Consider the following 18029-nt stretch of genomic DNA (forward strand, 5'->3'; position numbering starts at 1 on the left):
GGTAACTGACCATACACTCTCTTTGTCATTATGATCATAGTGTTAAACCCCGTCGAGCCGACGCCCGCATGCGCAGAACTCCGCTCTATCAACGCTCGAGTCACCGCTAAACCAACGCTCGCGACCGCTTGCCACCGTTAAACCAACGCTAAAGCTACGCTGGCTTCAGCGGTGCACCGCTAAAGCAACGCTCCACGACCGCTCCAACAACGCTCGGGCGGTTTGACCAGGCCTTTAGTTAAGAGCGACTTTAAGAACGACTGGTGATCCATTATTTCGCATATACCCATCGCCAATGAATACCGTTTACCACAAGAAAGGATCACCAGTCGTTCTTAAAGTCGCTATTAACTTACGAACAGCTTTATGAAACACCAACCAGGTTTCCACTTTATGCTGTCTATAAAAAGTTCCACATATTCAACCAAAATAAGAATAGTTCTCCAATCATTCTGCTTGATAACTGAGATTACATTTGTTGTAGAAATATGAATAACTTTTATTCAAAAATAAAGAAAAAATATAGGAGACCTCCTGGTATGTCATTTTTGTATATTTTTCCATTTATCTTATAAATGTGATAGTATAAGCCTTTTTTCCTTTATTTTGTGTTAGTAAAAACGCAAATTTATGAACTTAACAATCTTAACCATCTTTTTCTTGTGATATCCTCAGCATTTTATATCAATGTTCGGTGGATGTCTCACTGTACCATTTGTAGTTGGACCAGTTCTGTGCATCGACGGGAACATCATGCTCCTCTCCAAGCTCCTAGCAACAGTGTGCTTTCTATCTGGGATACAAACATTCATCATGACCACCTTTGGTATACGGTAAGCAACAAGTAATGGGCTACAAGTTTTGAGGGGGCAAACATGGCGTATTGGGAATTTTTTGACATTGTTAACATTAAAGTCTAATTTTGTGACATACTTTGACATTAAGTCACGATTATCCCTTTCCTTCTTTTTTTGTTATACGCCCCCATAGCATATGCCATTGTTAAGCAATGCGTTCATACTCCCAAAATATCACTTTAGCAAGGATACCAGTATCATTGTTTTTGACAAGCTGAAAAAAACCAGGTCTTCCCTATTTCATTTCTGAAGAAATCGTATACAATGTTGCTTTCTTCAGCACGGTCGGGAATTCACAGTGACGAATTCGTCCAAAACTGATTCTTTGACGCGTTCGCGTAATAGTCAATTTGGGATCCGAACCTAGAAATGTTCTTTCTGATGAAGTTTTTTTCTTGATTATGTTTCTATGGGGTCCTAGAACAAATTTAGCTTGGTTTCCCGAACGGCAACTTTTGGCGATTTTGCTAATTTAAATTTAAATTAATCCAAAATGGCCGCCAAATACCATCTTGTAAACCTAATTTTTGGACCCCTTGCCCCAGAATAATAGCCAATTTTTTTTATAAAGCGCTTTTCCCAGAATGGCCCAAAGCGCGTTACAGCATATTATTACCCCGGTCATTGGATTCATTTCAATCAAGCACGAAAAGTGCACAATTTCCACTCCCTGGGGAGCATTGCTTGCATTCATCGCAGCCACATTATGGCGCTGGCAAAATCAAACATACAATATCTTTCGCATCCTACCGGGTACCCATTTAGCACCTGGGTCGAGAGTGGCAAAGAGTGGATTAACGCCTTGCCAAAGGACGCGAGACCGCGGTGGGATGCAAACACACGACCCTCTGTTTACAAGGCGAGAGTCAGAACCACTACACCACGGCTCTTCCGTGGTGACGAAATTGGGGTGTGTAGATTCCATTTCTGCTATCAATTTGCAATATAAGGTTATCTTGAGTTCAAATCCAAGATGGCCGTCAGATGACGCCATCTCAAACTATTAACTTTTGAAACCTCTGCCCCCAAAATAATGAATAATACCTCTCTTTGTGAGTTTTTTGGCCATTTTGGATTTATGCAAATGAGCAAAATTGCCCAAAGTTGCCGTTCGGGCAACCAAGCTAAATTTGTTCTAGGACCACATAGGAATACGAATCAAGAATAAAAAATACTGAATCGAAAAAAAAAATTCTAGGTTTGTGTAATCAATGGTAATGAGCCTATGGGATTGTCCAATCGACTATAATGTCCATGTGAACCTTTTTACTCTAAAAATTTAACCACTTATGTTGTTTAACTCTTAACCTGACAACATATAATATTAAAAATGCATTTTGTGTTTGCCAGTAACATCTCCCCGAGAAATCCTTTAAATATTGATAGAAATGTCAAAGTTAAGATGAAAACTACATAACTCTATTCTTGTATCGTTTGAAACGGTGAACTAAAAGTTTGTGTACAAGACATATTTTCAACCTAAATGATTGTCGAAGAACGCAACGTGTTTCGAAAGAAAGATTACTTTAGCTGTTTAGGATTACCTCGAACAAGTAAATCCCCTCGACACTGAGAGGTAATGCTATATCACGGTACTTTCTGAACAAAAAAAAACAATAAGTTTGATGATGTTTATTAATAAACAATATCATTTTGCCTTAAAAGGTTTCTTTCCAAAGCAAAACCCCGAAAATGCCAGCAGGACTGCAGATTTAGCCCACCCCAACAAAAATCTATATATGAATAAACAGAAGAATCCAACAAGCATAACACTGAAACTTTTATTTGAAAAAAAAAAATGAAAGTTTATATGGCATTTTAAAGTTTTGCTTCATTTCACAAAAGAGTTAAATGGAAATCCTGGCCAGTATACAAATGAGGAGACTGATGACATCAACCGCTCACTAATTCTTTGGTATTTGATTAAATGAAATATGAAGTATTTTAATTTTCTCCTCATTGTCATGTAAAAAAAAAAAATTCCTCCCTGAACATGTGGAATTAGCGTTGTTTTATTAGTTTGTGGCTCAGTTAAATTGGTCATTACTGTCATTTCTTTAAAAAGTGAAATATTTTGTATTTCACACAATAAAAACAAACAAACAAAAGTAATAGTGAGTAAGGGACATCAATTACTCTCTCATTTGCATATCACTGAATTGAACATAATCTGTTATGCGAAAAATAAGCGAAACTTAAAAAATGTGATAACTTTCTTACTTTGCATCCGATTTTGATGAAATTTTCAGCGTTTTGCTGGTTTGAATTTTCTCTATTTAATCAATTTAACAACTTTTTGGGTGGACTTGACCTGACACCGTCAAGTAGTCTTAACGTTTAGTAAACAAGCTACTAAAAATCGCTTATTATGGTTTTAAAATGTTAGGCGACTAATGATGTTCACGCTCTCTCTCCTTTGAAGTACCCCTTTAAATTAGCTGTTTGATTGTTGACTCATGTTCAAATTTGTCTGTTTAATCCAATGTGAATCATTCTGATACTCGTGACAGGTGGACATATTTTCAAATATTCCCTATGTTGCTAATATGCAATCAGGAAGAGAAAACTGGTTTTGTAAAATATTTGTTCATTTCCGTATGCTTTTTTTCCTCGAAATTATAAATTTTCTTATCGACGAGTGAAATTTTAGTATCATGTACTACACCTGCACGACTGTTTTTAACATGATGAATTTAACACGTTTAATATCTAATAGATTGTAACGACTGATTAGTTATATCAACTCAATTTGTTGTATGGCTCAGAATTGGATACAAAAAATACTCCACAAGTTTATGAAATAGTACACGATTCGTAGATGAGGGTCATTTTGCCCTTACGAATGGATTAATTTTGGCATCCCATTACAAAAACAATTTAAGATAACATGACATTTGCTCCGGCGACAATTGCTCCGAGGTTTATCTTAAACTCAGGTTTAAAGTTGTGGTTTAAGTATGGACAGCCAATTGATACATAATCACTAACAATAGATATATACTTCAGCTCATTCGGCTCTCAAATAATTCATAATTGTGTAGGAAGTATAAACAGATGATTGTCTTCACCATTGATGAATCAGGAAAGAGCACAGTAAACATTAGAAAAATACAACTTAATAAAAATGTTGATACTTTTGGCTTCCCATACTTAAACCACAACTTTAAACCTGAGTTTAAGTTAAACCCGACTTCAGAATAAGGGACCATTGGGGTTTATGTTAGGTTTAGGATAGGGTATAATGTTAACTCCAGAGTTGAAGTTGGTCTATTTTTATGTTTGAAATTTGTAGCAGAGCCATTGTCGCCGGAGCAAATGTCATGGAACCCAATTTAATCATCGTCTTAATTTAGATATCGATTGTATTCCAAATTCAAGAGGGAAAAGGTTGTATTCATAGGGCCGTGATCTCAGTGGGTTATTACAATATCATATTCTTTTCAACCCCAAAGTGCACCATGATATCGCTGGTCCCATGCTGTTAATAAATATATGTTTGTGATCAAATCATCTTAGTCTCTCTACGTCTGTCTTGTTTTATCTTTCTTGATATTTTCTCCAACACGCAGGCTACCAATAGTACAGGGACCATCGTTTGCTTTTGTCATACCTATAATCTCAATGATGAATGCGCGAGAGGCTTGTCCGGCTCAAGACGGTAAGAAAAGGGCGAGTCTTTGGGAATCGTTTGATGAAAGAGTTTTGTCGGAGATGTTTTTTTGGAAATAATTGTTAATGGCAATAAAAATGTTGATTTATATACATAAAAAAAAACATTTTCCCTCCATGTATGCAGGTATCATAGGCGGCGGAAGTAGGGGGGGGGGGGCGGGGACATGTCCCCCGAAATTTGAGGGGTAGGGGGACGATCCCCCCTAAAATTTTCTTTGATGACTTTTTTTTTGCTTGTCAATTTATGTTTCCTGCGTCCCCCCGTAAAATTTTTGGCCTCCGCCGCCAATGGTAGGTATCCCTATATGTTATCTAAATTCATATAGCTTTATTCATTATAATTTTCGTATCTTCATTGTGTTTGCTAAACCCAACTGCGCCATAGCACTTTTACGAGAGCATAGGTCCTCAATAAACATATTAAACAAGGAGTTGTTTCAAAAATGCTTTTTTACAACCATTTTCACGTTTGGAGTGCTAACAAGATTCTCAATCATATTAATTCCCATCAAATGAAGTTTACATTAAGATCTTTATGGGTTGATATTGTTTCTCGTTAAAATGCATTTGATTACTGTGTATCTTTAAGTAAGAAAATTCAGTTCCACTTTTTTTAATGACAAGGATATTGAGTTTTAGGACAAGACCGTGTTCCAGCAGAACGTGCGGCATTCTGAATTATACCTGACATGCCTGTTGTGTCAGGATGTAATCAAAGTACCTTCAATTTCTTCATGCAGGTAATTCAACAAGTATTGAGCGAGAAGGGGAGTTTTACAGTCGCATGCAAGAGGTAACGGAAATATAATTGTTTCTCAATGAAGGAAGCGAGTAGGAAATATATTTAAAAAAAGCTTACTTGGTTTAGGATAATGCTTCCATTTTTACGATTTAATTAAACTAACACGTTTCCAAAGCTTGTATGTCATAGCGTGAAACTTAACTGACAAAAGACTGATCGTCAACAAAGCCATGTACGTTCTTCTTAATTTCTTTAAAAATATGGAAATATTCTCCTTTAAATCGAGAATAATTTATTCCTACATCATTTTACTTCCAGCAGGTATACTTAAGTCCAATTCTTTCCCACAAAAAAGTTGATTTGAACTAAAAACATTAATAAACCAAACAAGCATAATTGGGAAAATTTCATTAAAATTGATATTTGGATGTAAAATAAGCAAGTTATATTAACTATTTATATGTAAAGCATTGGTAATGTACAAATGAGAGAGTCAATAATCCTACACACTTAATATTTATTCAGTACTTGAGTAATATTTCAATATTTGCAGATATATGAAAAAGAAAGCTCATCATTGAATCACACAAGCGCAAGCGTAACAAGAGAAATATCAAATCAAACCGTGTTTTACATTATGATGAGGGGGAACAAAAACATCAGTGTTCCATAATTTCCATGAATAAACAAGTAAAAGAAGAAACAGTGAGTGAACGATTTCATCGGTTTCGCCAGCACACAAACCAGAGTGTCGGTGCATCATAATTGTTATATGAAATTAAGCGAACCTAAGAATAGCTCCACCATGTCTACGAAAAACTACTGGCTCATGACGCCGATAACATTTTTAAAGAATAGTAACACTAATGGAACTTGTTTTTAATATTTCTTCCTCAACCTTTTATAGGTTCAAGGGGCTCTCTTGGTGTCCTCACTTTTTGAGCTATTATTGGGTTTCAGTGGCGTCATCAGTTTCCTGATGAAGTTCATTGGACCTCTAACAATAACACCAACTGTTACTCTCATTGGCCTCTCCCTTACGCCGATTGCAACGAAGAACTGCAGTGTCCACTGGGGAATCGCCGCATTGTAAGTAATCTAAGGACACGGCTGTAAGGATGTCCTGTTCTGTTTTAGCTCGGACGTTATTATTTTTATAAAGATAAAAAGTCCACACGTTGGTATTCATAACCCATATGGCATTTTCATTTATTTGATCATGGACCTACATTGTTCGATCAAGCAGCAATGTGGATAAAATGCCTTCCTCAAGAGCATAAGTGCCGTACCGGGAATCGAACCGCCGATCTCTAATTAAGCGCCTTAGGCAAATGTGGCAAAAACAGTGCCTCCCTTTATTTGTATCCATTACTTAAGCCTGTCGCCCTTTATTGAATTTTAATCAATATCATTACCATAAAGACTATTCTTTCCTCTCTGTTCCACAGCACGATGTTGATCATCATTATCTGTTCACAATACATTGACCGCTTTAGGGTACCCTGTGTTGGATTCAGCAAGAGCCAGAAGTGCCATGTCTTTAGGTATCCACTCTTTCGGCTCTTTCCAGTGAGTATAAAAATATTGTCTTTTTAAATGAAAAAAAAATATTCCAACGCTATCAAAGGGACAAACAGTTGGACGGGTCAAGAATAAAGTAACTCGTCCCTGATGCCATACATTGACCGCTTTAGGGTACCCTGTGTTTGATTCAGTAAGAGCCAGAGATGCCATGTCTGTAGGTATCCACTCTTCCGACTATTCCCAGTGAGTAAACACATCTTTTATTTTACCAAAAAAGTTCAAATTGTATCAAAGTGTCATTGGACGGGTCACGAATAAGTAACTCGTCCCTGGTGGCCCAACCGACTGCAGACCGACAAAAGCTATTGCGTCATCACCAATGACATACCACATCAGTTTTTGTGAAGTCGGGTTCGTCGTGGCGACCGTATCGTTAGGTACTCTTCGCTCCACGGCGCACGACTGATTCAAGAATGTAGAAAATGTATGGTAAGATGTCTATGACAAAGCACGGCCAAAAAGTCTGTCAAAAATTCGTGAATCAAAGCAGTAGTATGGACATATTTTTAAACTTTCGTTGGGACATACCTGGTGATCTGGTTCAGCAATTTTCGACACATGTCGACCTCCCAGCTATTTTCTGTCATTTGACTGGCATTTTCAATATATCTACCGTATTCATGAATCCATTGTGCGTTGCTGGGCGAAAGCTCCTTATTATTTAATTTGACGCAGGCTATGTACAGTATAGCTTTGGTTACATTATTATATGACATCCCGTTCATGGTCCAGTTTGTAGAGCGAAGTCATGGACTACATACTTTTCTAACTTGATATTCAATATTTTTTTCTCGTCAACCAATGACTCATTTGCTCCTGGATCGCTGTACAAAGTATTACAATTGTTGTTCAATAACATTAGGAATTAATAAGTATGACAAGTGACAACCGACAATGACTTTTAATTTGAAATACGTTAAGCCTTCCTTAGTATGATGTCTCTGATTTATATATAATACCGAAATTCCTGAAGTTGTCGATCCGTATGTTTTCAGAGTAGCTATTCATTTCATTGCCAATCGTTGCTTCGGATGATGAATGGCAACGGATACTTAATAATTTCGTACGTTGTTAAATTTTTTGTTTAGATCTTCATCGCTGCAGTTCTTTCATGGATTCTGTGTTTTATACTGACGGTGACCAATGTTTTCCCAGACGATCCTAGTTCACCAAACTATCAAGTTCGTACCGATGCAAACAGTGAAGGGGTGGCAAACACACCTTGGTTCTATTTCCCCTACCCAGGTGAGAAGATGGATATAATTGAAAGCCTTACCGATCATTTAGGTCATGGCGGGAGATTTCAGTCATACTGTGTTCATGTTATTAACATTACCTCCCTCCTTAGTCATTTGGTTTTCTTGATTTGCTAGAGCTTGAAGCACCGGGTAGAAACATCAGATATCCGTCTCGACAAACACGTCACACAATTGCCATGATTGCATTTCTTCATGTTTTCGTGGATTATTGATTTTGAAATCTACAATGGCATAAAGTTCCACCAATTAATACATTATGTATATACTACCCATCATCACTACCATCATAATTTTATCTCACCAATTTTTCACTGTCGAACAGGCCAGTGGGGAGCACCCTCCGTTACAGCGGGAAGCGTTCTTGGGATGTGCGCTGCCGCCATTGCGTCCATCGTCGAGTCCATTGGGGATTATTACGCATGCGCAAAGCTTTCTGGGGCTCCAAATCCACCGGATCACGCACTGAATCGAGGGATCGGTATTGAGGGTTTTGGAGGTATTCTTGCGGGACTCTGGGGGTCGGGTGTCAGCAGCACATCCTATTCAAGCAATGTCGGCATGATCGGATTAACAAAAGTAAGTTCTTCTATTCTTGATGATATTTGCTGTGTTGTTTTGTAGCGGAAAACTTGAGGTTCATTGTCCATGATTGGAATATCCATCAGCACTTTTGATATAACACCAGAATGTGATGAAAGCGATGATGATAAAAGATTATCCCAATACAAATAATAGTATATCCGTTAGGAATAGTGAAGTCTTCAAGATTCCCTGCTGGAAATGGTGTCACAGTGCCCAAGAGTGCATTCATAGTGTGGAACACGATATGGAATGATCTTGTCACACTTTTCAATTGAAACCTCTTTTTTAAAAGTGTGTATTACATTTTCACATGAAGCACTTTATGAGAACAGACTGAGTAAACTTTTCCCCTTTTTTCTCTTTTTTCCTTTTTAAAAGTTTTTTTAATTTTTTGGTTTGTTATTTTTTTAATAAAATAATTCTGTTTTTATTGAAAAAAAATCAATAAACCCTTATACTCCACGCACACAGAGTAAACTTTGTGAGACGGTGTATTTTTCAGAAGGGTTACTCTAGGCCCTTTTAGGCCTGTGGTTTAGCCATGTCCTGTTGCTATGTTCGTGCACCTCTTCAAACCCCTTTCCCTGATCAGTTCATGCTGATCCGTGATGGCACAAACGAGATTCCGTTGATATGAATTGATCCAATGAATATGATGACGAACACTTATTTCTATACTGATATTAGTTTTATTGTCCAATCGTTTTAAGGTAAGCAGTCTCCTGGTCATTCAAGTGATGTCCGTGTACCTTGTTTTGATGGGGATGCTTCTTAAGTTTGGTGCTGTCTTTGCTACGATACCTGCGCCAATCATCGGTGGAATACTTGCAGTTACAGTAGGTAAGTACTCCTTTCTATCTCAGTGACATCGATCAAGGCCGAATAATAATAATCCTGAACTCCGTGAATTGTGCAACTGATTGTTTATACCGATTAGTGCAATCAATCTGGGGGGTGCAAAGCCGCCCCGCCCCTCCCTTTTGAAAGTAATGACATTTTTTTTTTGGGGGGAGGGGCTTTCAAATTTTCCGTGGACGAAATGACCTTCGATTTTAGGTAAAAACTTTTTTTTGCTTCTTTTTTGCTTGTCAAATTTTCATCTGAAAAATGTGCCCCTCCTCCCTTTGGCAAAATCCTTTATCCAGTTTGGGTCTCTTTAGTAATAATTTCCTAAATGTGTTTGACACCCATAAGCACATGCGAAAAAAGAGAGAAATTAAAACTGAACGTAACATATATATTTTCCAACATTCCTTGTATGAATTTAACATTATTTACTCTATACTATATTCATTATCAAAGTATCAAACTGGAGGTACTAAATGCTTGCCTTATATTTTTTGTACTCTGCGATTTGTCGATCCTGGTCTTCCTTCACGCATTTCACGGAAAGGGTGTATTATTGAAAAGGTAAATATCATTATAGGCGACAAGTACATATATTTAAAGCAACTATAACAAGATCTATCACATTTTTCATGATGAAAAGATTAGAAACACCATCAAATTACTACATATCCACATTTAATGCTTTTACTAAAAACTAAAACTAAAATCAGCTTATGCATCGTCATTTATGAGTTCAGATCTCCCGACTTTCCGTTTTAATTAAAAATTCATTTGATAATAAAGACAAATCAGTTGAAGAGGACAGATCAACCAATATATCTTACCTTCTCCTTTGACAGGAATGGTAACATCAGTGGGTATTTCAAATCTTCAGTATGTGGACATTAACTCACCAAGAAATCTTTTCATCGTTGGTTTTTCTATTCTGCTGGGAACAAGTCTGCCTGACTTCATGTCGAAAACTCCAGGTGCTATCCAGACAGGTGAATTCAAGTTTTCACTGAGTTTAACGTTAAGTGTTGTGGCAAGTCAATACCAATGCGACAGGGTTTCTATCATGTCTATGTCAGAAAGTTCCTGTCAACATATTCATTGATATTCATCTTTTAAACTGTGATGTAAATTAAATAGAAGAGTTAATGACAGAAGTCTACCACAGTTTTCTCAAGCCAAGTATGCAGTCACACATAATGCAACTTGAGGTCTTAACTTTTCAAACACCAAAGGTGATTGACAAAAGATATCCAGAGTCTCCATTATCAGGATTAACGATTAACTACTGTATTATTCCCTTTAATCTATAGTGATTATTTCACATTTCTTTTCCAGTAGCTTCCAAAGTACCCCTCTAATCCAGTATTGTGACTTGTATAATTAATGGCATGTTCTTCCAAATGGGGCAGATGTTTCAATCTCAGGCCCTTTTATGTTACTTCAGTCGTTCATTCAGACTTTCGCCGGTTTCAATTGACACAATCTGCAGTTGATCTTGTTGACAATACCTGACCTTTCTTCGTTTAGAGCTTGGTCTTTTGGATGGACCAACCTGCTTCTAAAAGCAGGAAAGGTGTTAGGGCTTTCCATTAATCCAGTACCTAATAGAGACTCTGAATATCTATTGTCACCCATACTTGGTCCAGTAATAAAGAGGTACAGATTGCCGGCAGCATTGTGGGAGACTGGTCACGTAACTTGGCTTGAGAAAGTCCACAGACATGACAGGAAGGGATAAAAGCTCGCCATAAATAGTTTTTTAGGTCAAAAGAAGTTTAAATATTATTCAGTTTACCATCCCCCAGCCGATGATAGTTTTCGGTATGATTTGATGAATAAATTATTTACATTATTTTACTGGCGATGCATCCAAACTTCGGCGGTGGAAGCCCCAAAATTCAGGGGAGATGGTCCACCTGAAATTTTGGGATGGACACAGGTCAGAGAATTGACAAGCAAAAAAAAAAAAAGAAAAGGGTATCAACCAAAACTTTAGGAAGGTCAAAAAAGGCAGAAAAAAGGTAATGGTTAAAATTTAGGGGGGGGGGGGACATCCCCCCCCGCTTCCGCTTCCTCTTACTATGCATCCAAACATGAATCTTTCGGTTAATTTTATAAAACCGACTCTAGACCGACAGGAACTATCTATTGTAACCAATGGCAGAGCTTCGGTCGGTTTGCAGTCGGTTTCGTTCGTGTGACTGGGGTATTAGTCTCGATGGATAAAGCAATGGTATTATAAGATCCCCGACTTTTGGTTTGCCGCGCGGTAGTTAACCTTCGTTTTTTATTTTTTCTCTTTTCAATGCAATGGTGTATTGTATCATAGGCTCAAGTACAGTTGATCAGATCCTGACAGTCCTTCTTGGTACGAGCATGTTCATTGGTGGCTTAACCGGTTTCATCCTCGACAACACTATACCAGGTAAAAAGGTCAATCACTGCTCTTTGTAGAATGGGGCTCTGGATGTACGTCACTGGCGTAAATCCCGGGGGATGGGGGATATATCCCCCCACTTTTCGAGGAGGGGGGGGGTGGCCTGTACAAACACCCCCCACACTTTTACGGAAGAAATGGAAAAAAATCACAAGAGATAATTGTTGGTGAAAATTCTTCCTAAAATACCGCTTTAGAAATAAAACAATATCATTTGATCATAAAATGCAAATAAAGAACCAGTTCACCATTTGCAAACGAAATACTTTTGTCCTTATCATAACATTGAAGAGAAACCTCCGTTTCTTCTAATTCATCAATGTTGGGGTTTGGGGGGAGGGATTAAGATGGAATGTCAAAACATTTTGAATGTAATCTCTAATAAAACCATTAAACCATCATGGGGTAAAAAGATAACAATATCGGAGGGGTATTTGCCATATGGACATACAGTGGCGTAACTACGGGGGGGGGGCATGGGGGCACATGCCCCCCCCAAAAAAAAAATGGGGAAAAGGATGTGGGAGAAAGGAAGAGAAACGTAGTTGGAAAGAAGAAAATATAATTCATTATACTGTTATATTATAATTATTTATTTTACATTACATAAGAAACTTTTTTATCATAACTTTAGGAAACATAATTTGCCCAGGGCTACGGTCTTCATTGTTCCTGGTGCTCGCATTGTCTGTTTAACAAGATATATAATCCTGCTGTACTAAAACATCACGTTTGCAAGTCAATATAAACCAAATATATTTTCTAGCACTTGAGTTATCATATATTGACATATGCTTCTTTTACATGACTCAAAAAGTGATTGCACCATGTTTAAGGTCTCCGTATAATTACAAACATTTCCTGTCCGTTATTACGTTCGCATTGGTGAGATATGTCTGCTCTTCGTGAAGTACTAAAATCAGTCCTTGAAATGTCCCTTCTTCTGATCTGAATATGAAAAAATTTCAGCTCGCGCTTCGCGCTCGCATCATTTGGTCAATGAAATACCTATATGGTCCTAGTTAATTCCTACAAAGAAACCTTAGAATGCCCCACTTCAGGTCTGAATTATCAAAATTTTCAGCTCGCGCTTCGCGCTCGCAATATTTGATTGGTGAGATGCCTATGATAATCATGATTGCAATGACTACAAAGAGTGTTTCATGTGTTCAGATGTAATTCTAATAAAATCTGCAAGCGCTTGGCACTCGCATTAGATGACTATGGTGAGATATGCATACTCTTAATGGATTCCTAATATATATTCCTTAAAATCTCGCTGTTTGTGGTCAAAATATACGAAAATTTCAGCTCGCGCTTCGCGCTCGCATTGTTTAGCAAGACAGGTACCTATCATGATTACATAAATTTGATTATAATGTCCCTTTTTAGGTGTGAATATTAAAAAAATCAGCTCGTGCTTCGCGTGCTCACTCAGTGATTCCAAAAAATTGCTGGTGCCCTCACAAAGTCGTGACCCACGGAATGCCAGTGTGGACATATCAATGACAATTCCTTGCATATCTAAAAACATAATTGCAAAAAAATGCCAAAATATTTCAGTCATCCCCCCACCCATCAACACGGATTTACGCCAGTGATGTACGTTTGGCACCCATTTTATTATATTATTGTTTTATAATATATATGTATATAAAAAAACTCTTGATACGAGAAAATGTAATTCGTTCTTGACAATATTTCTTGATTTCTTGAATTCGATTACCTGATACTGCTTGTAGCAAAAAATAAAAGTAAATATTAAAGTTAAAAAGCTTGCCGTATTAAGTCGGGATACAAATTAATAGACAGGGATTCAAATTTGATCCCCAAGTGTTGATGCTCAGTTGCACACCTGTGTGTAGTTAGCGATATCTACAATTAGAATGCTGTAAGATAAACCGTGCAATTAAGGTGCAAAATTTGAAGCTTTCTTAACATCACATAGTATGAACATCAAACGGTTAAAGGTTGTTCCTTTTCGTGCGCAACAGGCAATTATTGGTTCAAATGATAATAAAAGCGTGAAATTTTGCACTTTTCCCACTTAGAGTGCAAGGTACACCCCAAAAGGCGCTACCAGTGTTTCATTTACGGCGCCAAAAAATCTTCGTGAGTACACTGGCTAAAATTTCCAGATGTGAGTGTGACAGCCGCTATATCTATTGAGACCCATTTTTACTATGCCATAATTCAATCCAATAATTTACTCTCTCACCAGGTTCTCCTGAAGAGCGTGGCATAGGACGGATGCTAACTATTTTCAGTTCTTCCAGCGACGGCAAGGACGACGATCAAGTCATTGAAGACGATGACGAGCTCAATGCTGAAGTATCTCGTCTTGTCAATCAGAGTTATGATTTACCATTTGGAATGTCCTACATCAGACGCTTGGAATGGACGTCGAAGCTTCCCTTTTGCCCGACATTTTCTGGTTTTGGCTGCACGTGCACATCCAAGTATAGACTCTGGAAGGGAAGATCCAAGGGATCCGACATTCTACAGTAATAAGAACTTGTGACATTGCAAAAGGATTCTGTTCTATGCTCTAACGCAGGCGCTGTTTTCGGGGAGCTTTGTAGACTAAAGCTCCCCCCAAAAATGGCTCAATCCACCCTCAAAATTTTAGAATTTTTTTATAGGAGGGAGGAAGGGGGAGGGGACCAGCTGACTAATCAGTATAAGGCTATCCACAATAGGCAATTTTCATTGTATTGCATAAACCAACGACGGAAATTTATCAAGTCCCCAGAAGCCCCCCCCAAACAAAAAAAAAAAACCTCTTGGCCATTTTCATTGTATTGCATAAACCAACGTCGATAATTTCTCAAGCCCCCACAAATCTCCAAAACCTTTTTCTTTAGAACCGCGCCTGTGCAAAAGGTTTGGAATTACCTTTATTATGTTCATACTATTCTGTCAACACTTCTTTATTGTGTCGATGACAACGAACCCAACCTTTTAGAGTATATCGAGCAATATATATGTATATACCTCAAACACCGTTGAAGAGCTATTTAATTGTACTCCAGAACTTTTTATAATCATTTTATTTTTTTGTACTTTTAATATGACTATTCTTGTTATATATAACTAAAAAAACCGTTATATAACTTTATTTTTATAATATCTTGAAACACATTTAAGTGTATCATGAACATTTAAATGTCCATGATACTTTATATAACTTTACTTTTATAATATCTTGAAACACATTTAAATTGTATCATGGACATTTAAATGTCCATGAAACAATCCATAATCGTCCTTACTATAATCAAGTGGCAATCGATAATAAAAACCACGTTGAGTACAATGTATTCATTGATATTAATAAAGGCTTTCCTTGACTAACTCTCGGAAGTTTCATTCTGTTTGTAATTTGTGGTACGATCCGAAGGAGTGCACCGGTTCTGTAATTGGATACTGTGTATAACTTTGATGATAGTGATAAAGATCGATTAAAATTGCAGATGGCTAAAATTAAATCTGGATATGGAAAGCCGCATGAGCCTAAAACTCTTTAAGGTAGATCTACGCCGAATATCTTGCTAAACTAAAATGCCAAATCTTTTTCGATGAGGTCGAACGGACGAAATGACAACTTTCACCTTGGAGGAAAACATTAGAGACCTGTAGAATACATTGTATTTTTTTTCTTCGCGACGTTTTCATTGCCAATTTGTCGACTACCGAGCCCTTTAAAGCAACATCGGACATTCGCAGTGTCCGCAGTGTCGTTCGGTAATGTTTTTCGATATCCATCATTCTCCATGCACGATTTCTGATAAAATATTTTAAGTGTTGTTGTACTCGTAACTAAATTATATATCTATTTCATATATTCAATTTCGGGTGTCGTGAGAGAAAGTGAGGGTGTGGGAATGAGGGGAAGTACAGATGAGGGTGTGTGGGTGTGTTTGTGTGTGTCTGAATATGTGTGTTATTTTTTCAATACTCGTATCCACACGCTTTAGAAGAACACTAAAAAAAATGATAATATGAACATTTGTAATGCGCCGGTATCCGTCATAAAAAGATGCTCATGGCGCAATAAAAAGAAAAGGAAAGGAAAAAAGAAAGGAAGATAGAAAACCTAAGAGGGGTGAATAACAATTACCTGAAAGCTTGTGTGAATAACCAGGTTTTCTGAGGACTTTTGAAAGTGGTGAGACAAGAAACATTGCGGATTTCGTTTGGAAGATTATTCCATAGGAATGGCCCCGCATGTTGAAATGATCGATCCCCCTATGAATCCTTTACGCACACATTTGTGCTCTCACCTCATGCGTTTGGAACCCTTTCCCACACACTTGCAGGTCATCATCTAGGGCACATGAGAGTAATTCAACCGCGCGCAAAGCATGCCGGACAGGCGTAAGTAAAGATCACATGACCTTATTGATTAAAATAATTCATGACAAATAGATCAAATGTTTGTATATCAAAAGAAAAACGATAGACATAATGCTATGTTCATACTCTTTCATAATCAAGGCGTTTGGGAAGGCTAGACTGCATTTTTGTATTTCATTTTAATCATTATTACCCACAATGCAGTTCTGGTTTTTCTGGCGATGAACTGGCCGAAATTATGGTTAGTCTTATTTCAGGCCATTTAACTTTTGATTGAGCTGGTCAAGTACCTGATTAACATATCAAGTCTTAATGTACTGTTAATTGTGACTAATGTCAGTGAATTAAAGCAAAATCTATCGAGGGATTGATTTTTAATGATTTTTTGATGAGCTATGATATAACACGTGAGTGAATGGGGTCTGTAATACTCATGTGTGCCCTATAGTCCAGATTGGACCTTGTTGTTTGGAAATGCCCTTTCCCTAAGCTAGCATAGAGGGCACGTGTCTCCCAATCTCTAATCAGCACCAATCCGCTCATTTTCCCTCCCCAACAAGGGAAGATGAGTGGTTTGGCGCTGATTAGAGATTAGGAGACATGTGCCCTCTATGTTAGTTTTGGGGAAGGGCACTTCCAGACAACAAGGTCCAAACTGGACTAGTCATCATCACCACTCCTCACACAAACACACCCCCTAATCAAATTGAACACTAACACACACACACACACACTCCCTCCCTCACTATCATCAACCCTTACGCACACGTCCTATCCCACCATTGTGCTCCCACCCCATTCGTTCGGAACCCTTTTCCATACCCTTGCAGGTCACCATCACCACTCCTCACACAAACACACCCCCTAATCAAATTGGAACCCTCACACACACACGCACACACACACACCCTCCCTCCCTCACTATCATCAACCCTTACGCACACGTCCAACATTACGACCCAGAACACATACGCACACTGACCCTCATTATCACCAATTCTCGCCCACACACCCTTCATCTTACCCATGCACCCCTCACACAAACACACCCCCTAATCAAATTGAACACTAACACACACACACACTCCCTCCCTCACTATCATCAACCCTTACGCACACATCCTATCCCACCATAGTACTCTCACCTCATACGTTCTGAACCCTTTCCCATACCCTTGTTGATCACCATCACCACTCCTCACACAAACACACCCCCTAATCAAATTGGAACCCTCACACACACCACACACCCTCCCTCCCTCACTATCAACGACCCTCACGCGCACATCCTATCTCACCATTGTACTCACACCTCATGCGTTCGGAACCCTTTCCACACCCTTGCAGGTCACCATCACCACTCCTCGCACAAACACACCCCCTTATCTAATTGGAACCCTCACACACACACACACACACCCTCCCTCCCTCCCTCACTATCATCAACCCTTACGCACACGTCCAACATTACAACCCAGAACACATACGCACACTGACCCTCATTATCACCAATTCTCGCCCACACACCCTTCATCTTACCCATGCACCCTTGCATACGCAATCTTATGACGTAGAAACCAAATCTATTTAAATTAAACTCTAAGTAACTTCAGAAGGTTTCCACGAGTGTAATGGGTTACACTTTACATCATGTTCAAAGGTTCGGTGTAGAAAGTTTGATGTTTCTATTATTCAAT

At 38.2% G+C, this 18029-nt stretch overlaps 1 protein-coding gene across 5 annotated transcripts in view; it reads left to right on the top strand.

Moving 5' to 3' along the window:
* LOC121423884 (solute carrier family 23 member 2-like) overlaps window positions 1-14739 on the top strand; it is a 42246-nt gene extending 27507 nt beyond the window's left edge. For all 5 annotated transcript variants that reach the window (XM_041619407.1, XM_041619406.1, XM_041619404.1 and 2 more), the window contains 11 exons: window positions 676-833; window positions 4427-4515; window positions 5270-5322; window positions 6179-6360; window positions 6720-6840; window positions 7944-8100; window positions 8437-8690; window positions 9407-9536; window positions 10385-10528; window positions 11869-11964; window positions 14198-14739. In XM_041619407.1, the coding sequence (XP_041475341.1) occupies window positions 676-833; window positions 4427-4515; window positions 5270-5322; window positions 6179-6360; window positions 6720-6840; window positions 7944-8100; window positions 8437-8690; window positions 9407-9536; window positions 10385-10528; window positions 11869-11964; window positions 14198-14484 (1671 nt within the window). In that variant the 3' untranslated portion in view covers window positions 14485-14739. The remainder of the gene's footprint in view (window positions 1-675; window positions 834-4426; window positions 4516-5269; window positions 5323-6178; window positions 6361-6719; window positions 6841-7943; window positions 8101-8436; window positions 8691-9406; window positions 9537-10384; window positions 10529-11868; window positions 11965-14197) is intronic.
* Window positions 14740-18029: the final 3290 nt, after the last annotated feature.

This window comes from Lytechinus variegatus, chromosome 11 (assembly GCF_018143015.1).
Source record: "Lytechinus variegatus isolate NC3 chromosome 11, Lvar_3.0, whole genome shotgun sequence".
NCBI classification, from domain to species: domain Eukaryota; kingdom Metazoa; phylum Echinodermata; class Echinoidea; order Temnopleuroida; family Toxopneustidae; genus Lytechinus; species Lytechinus variegatus.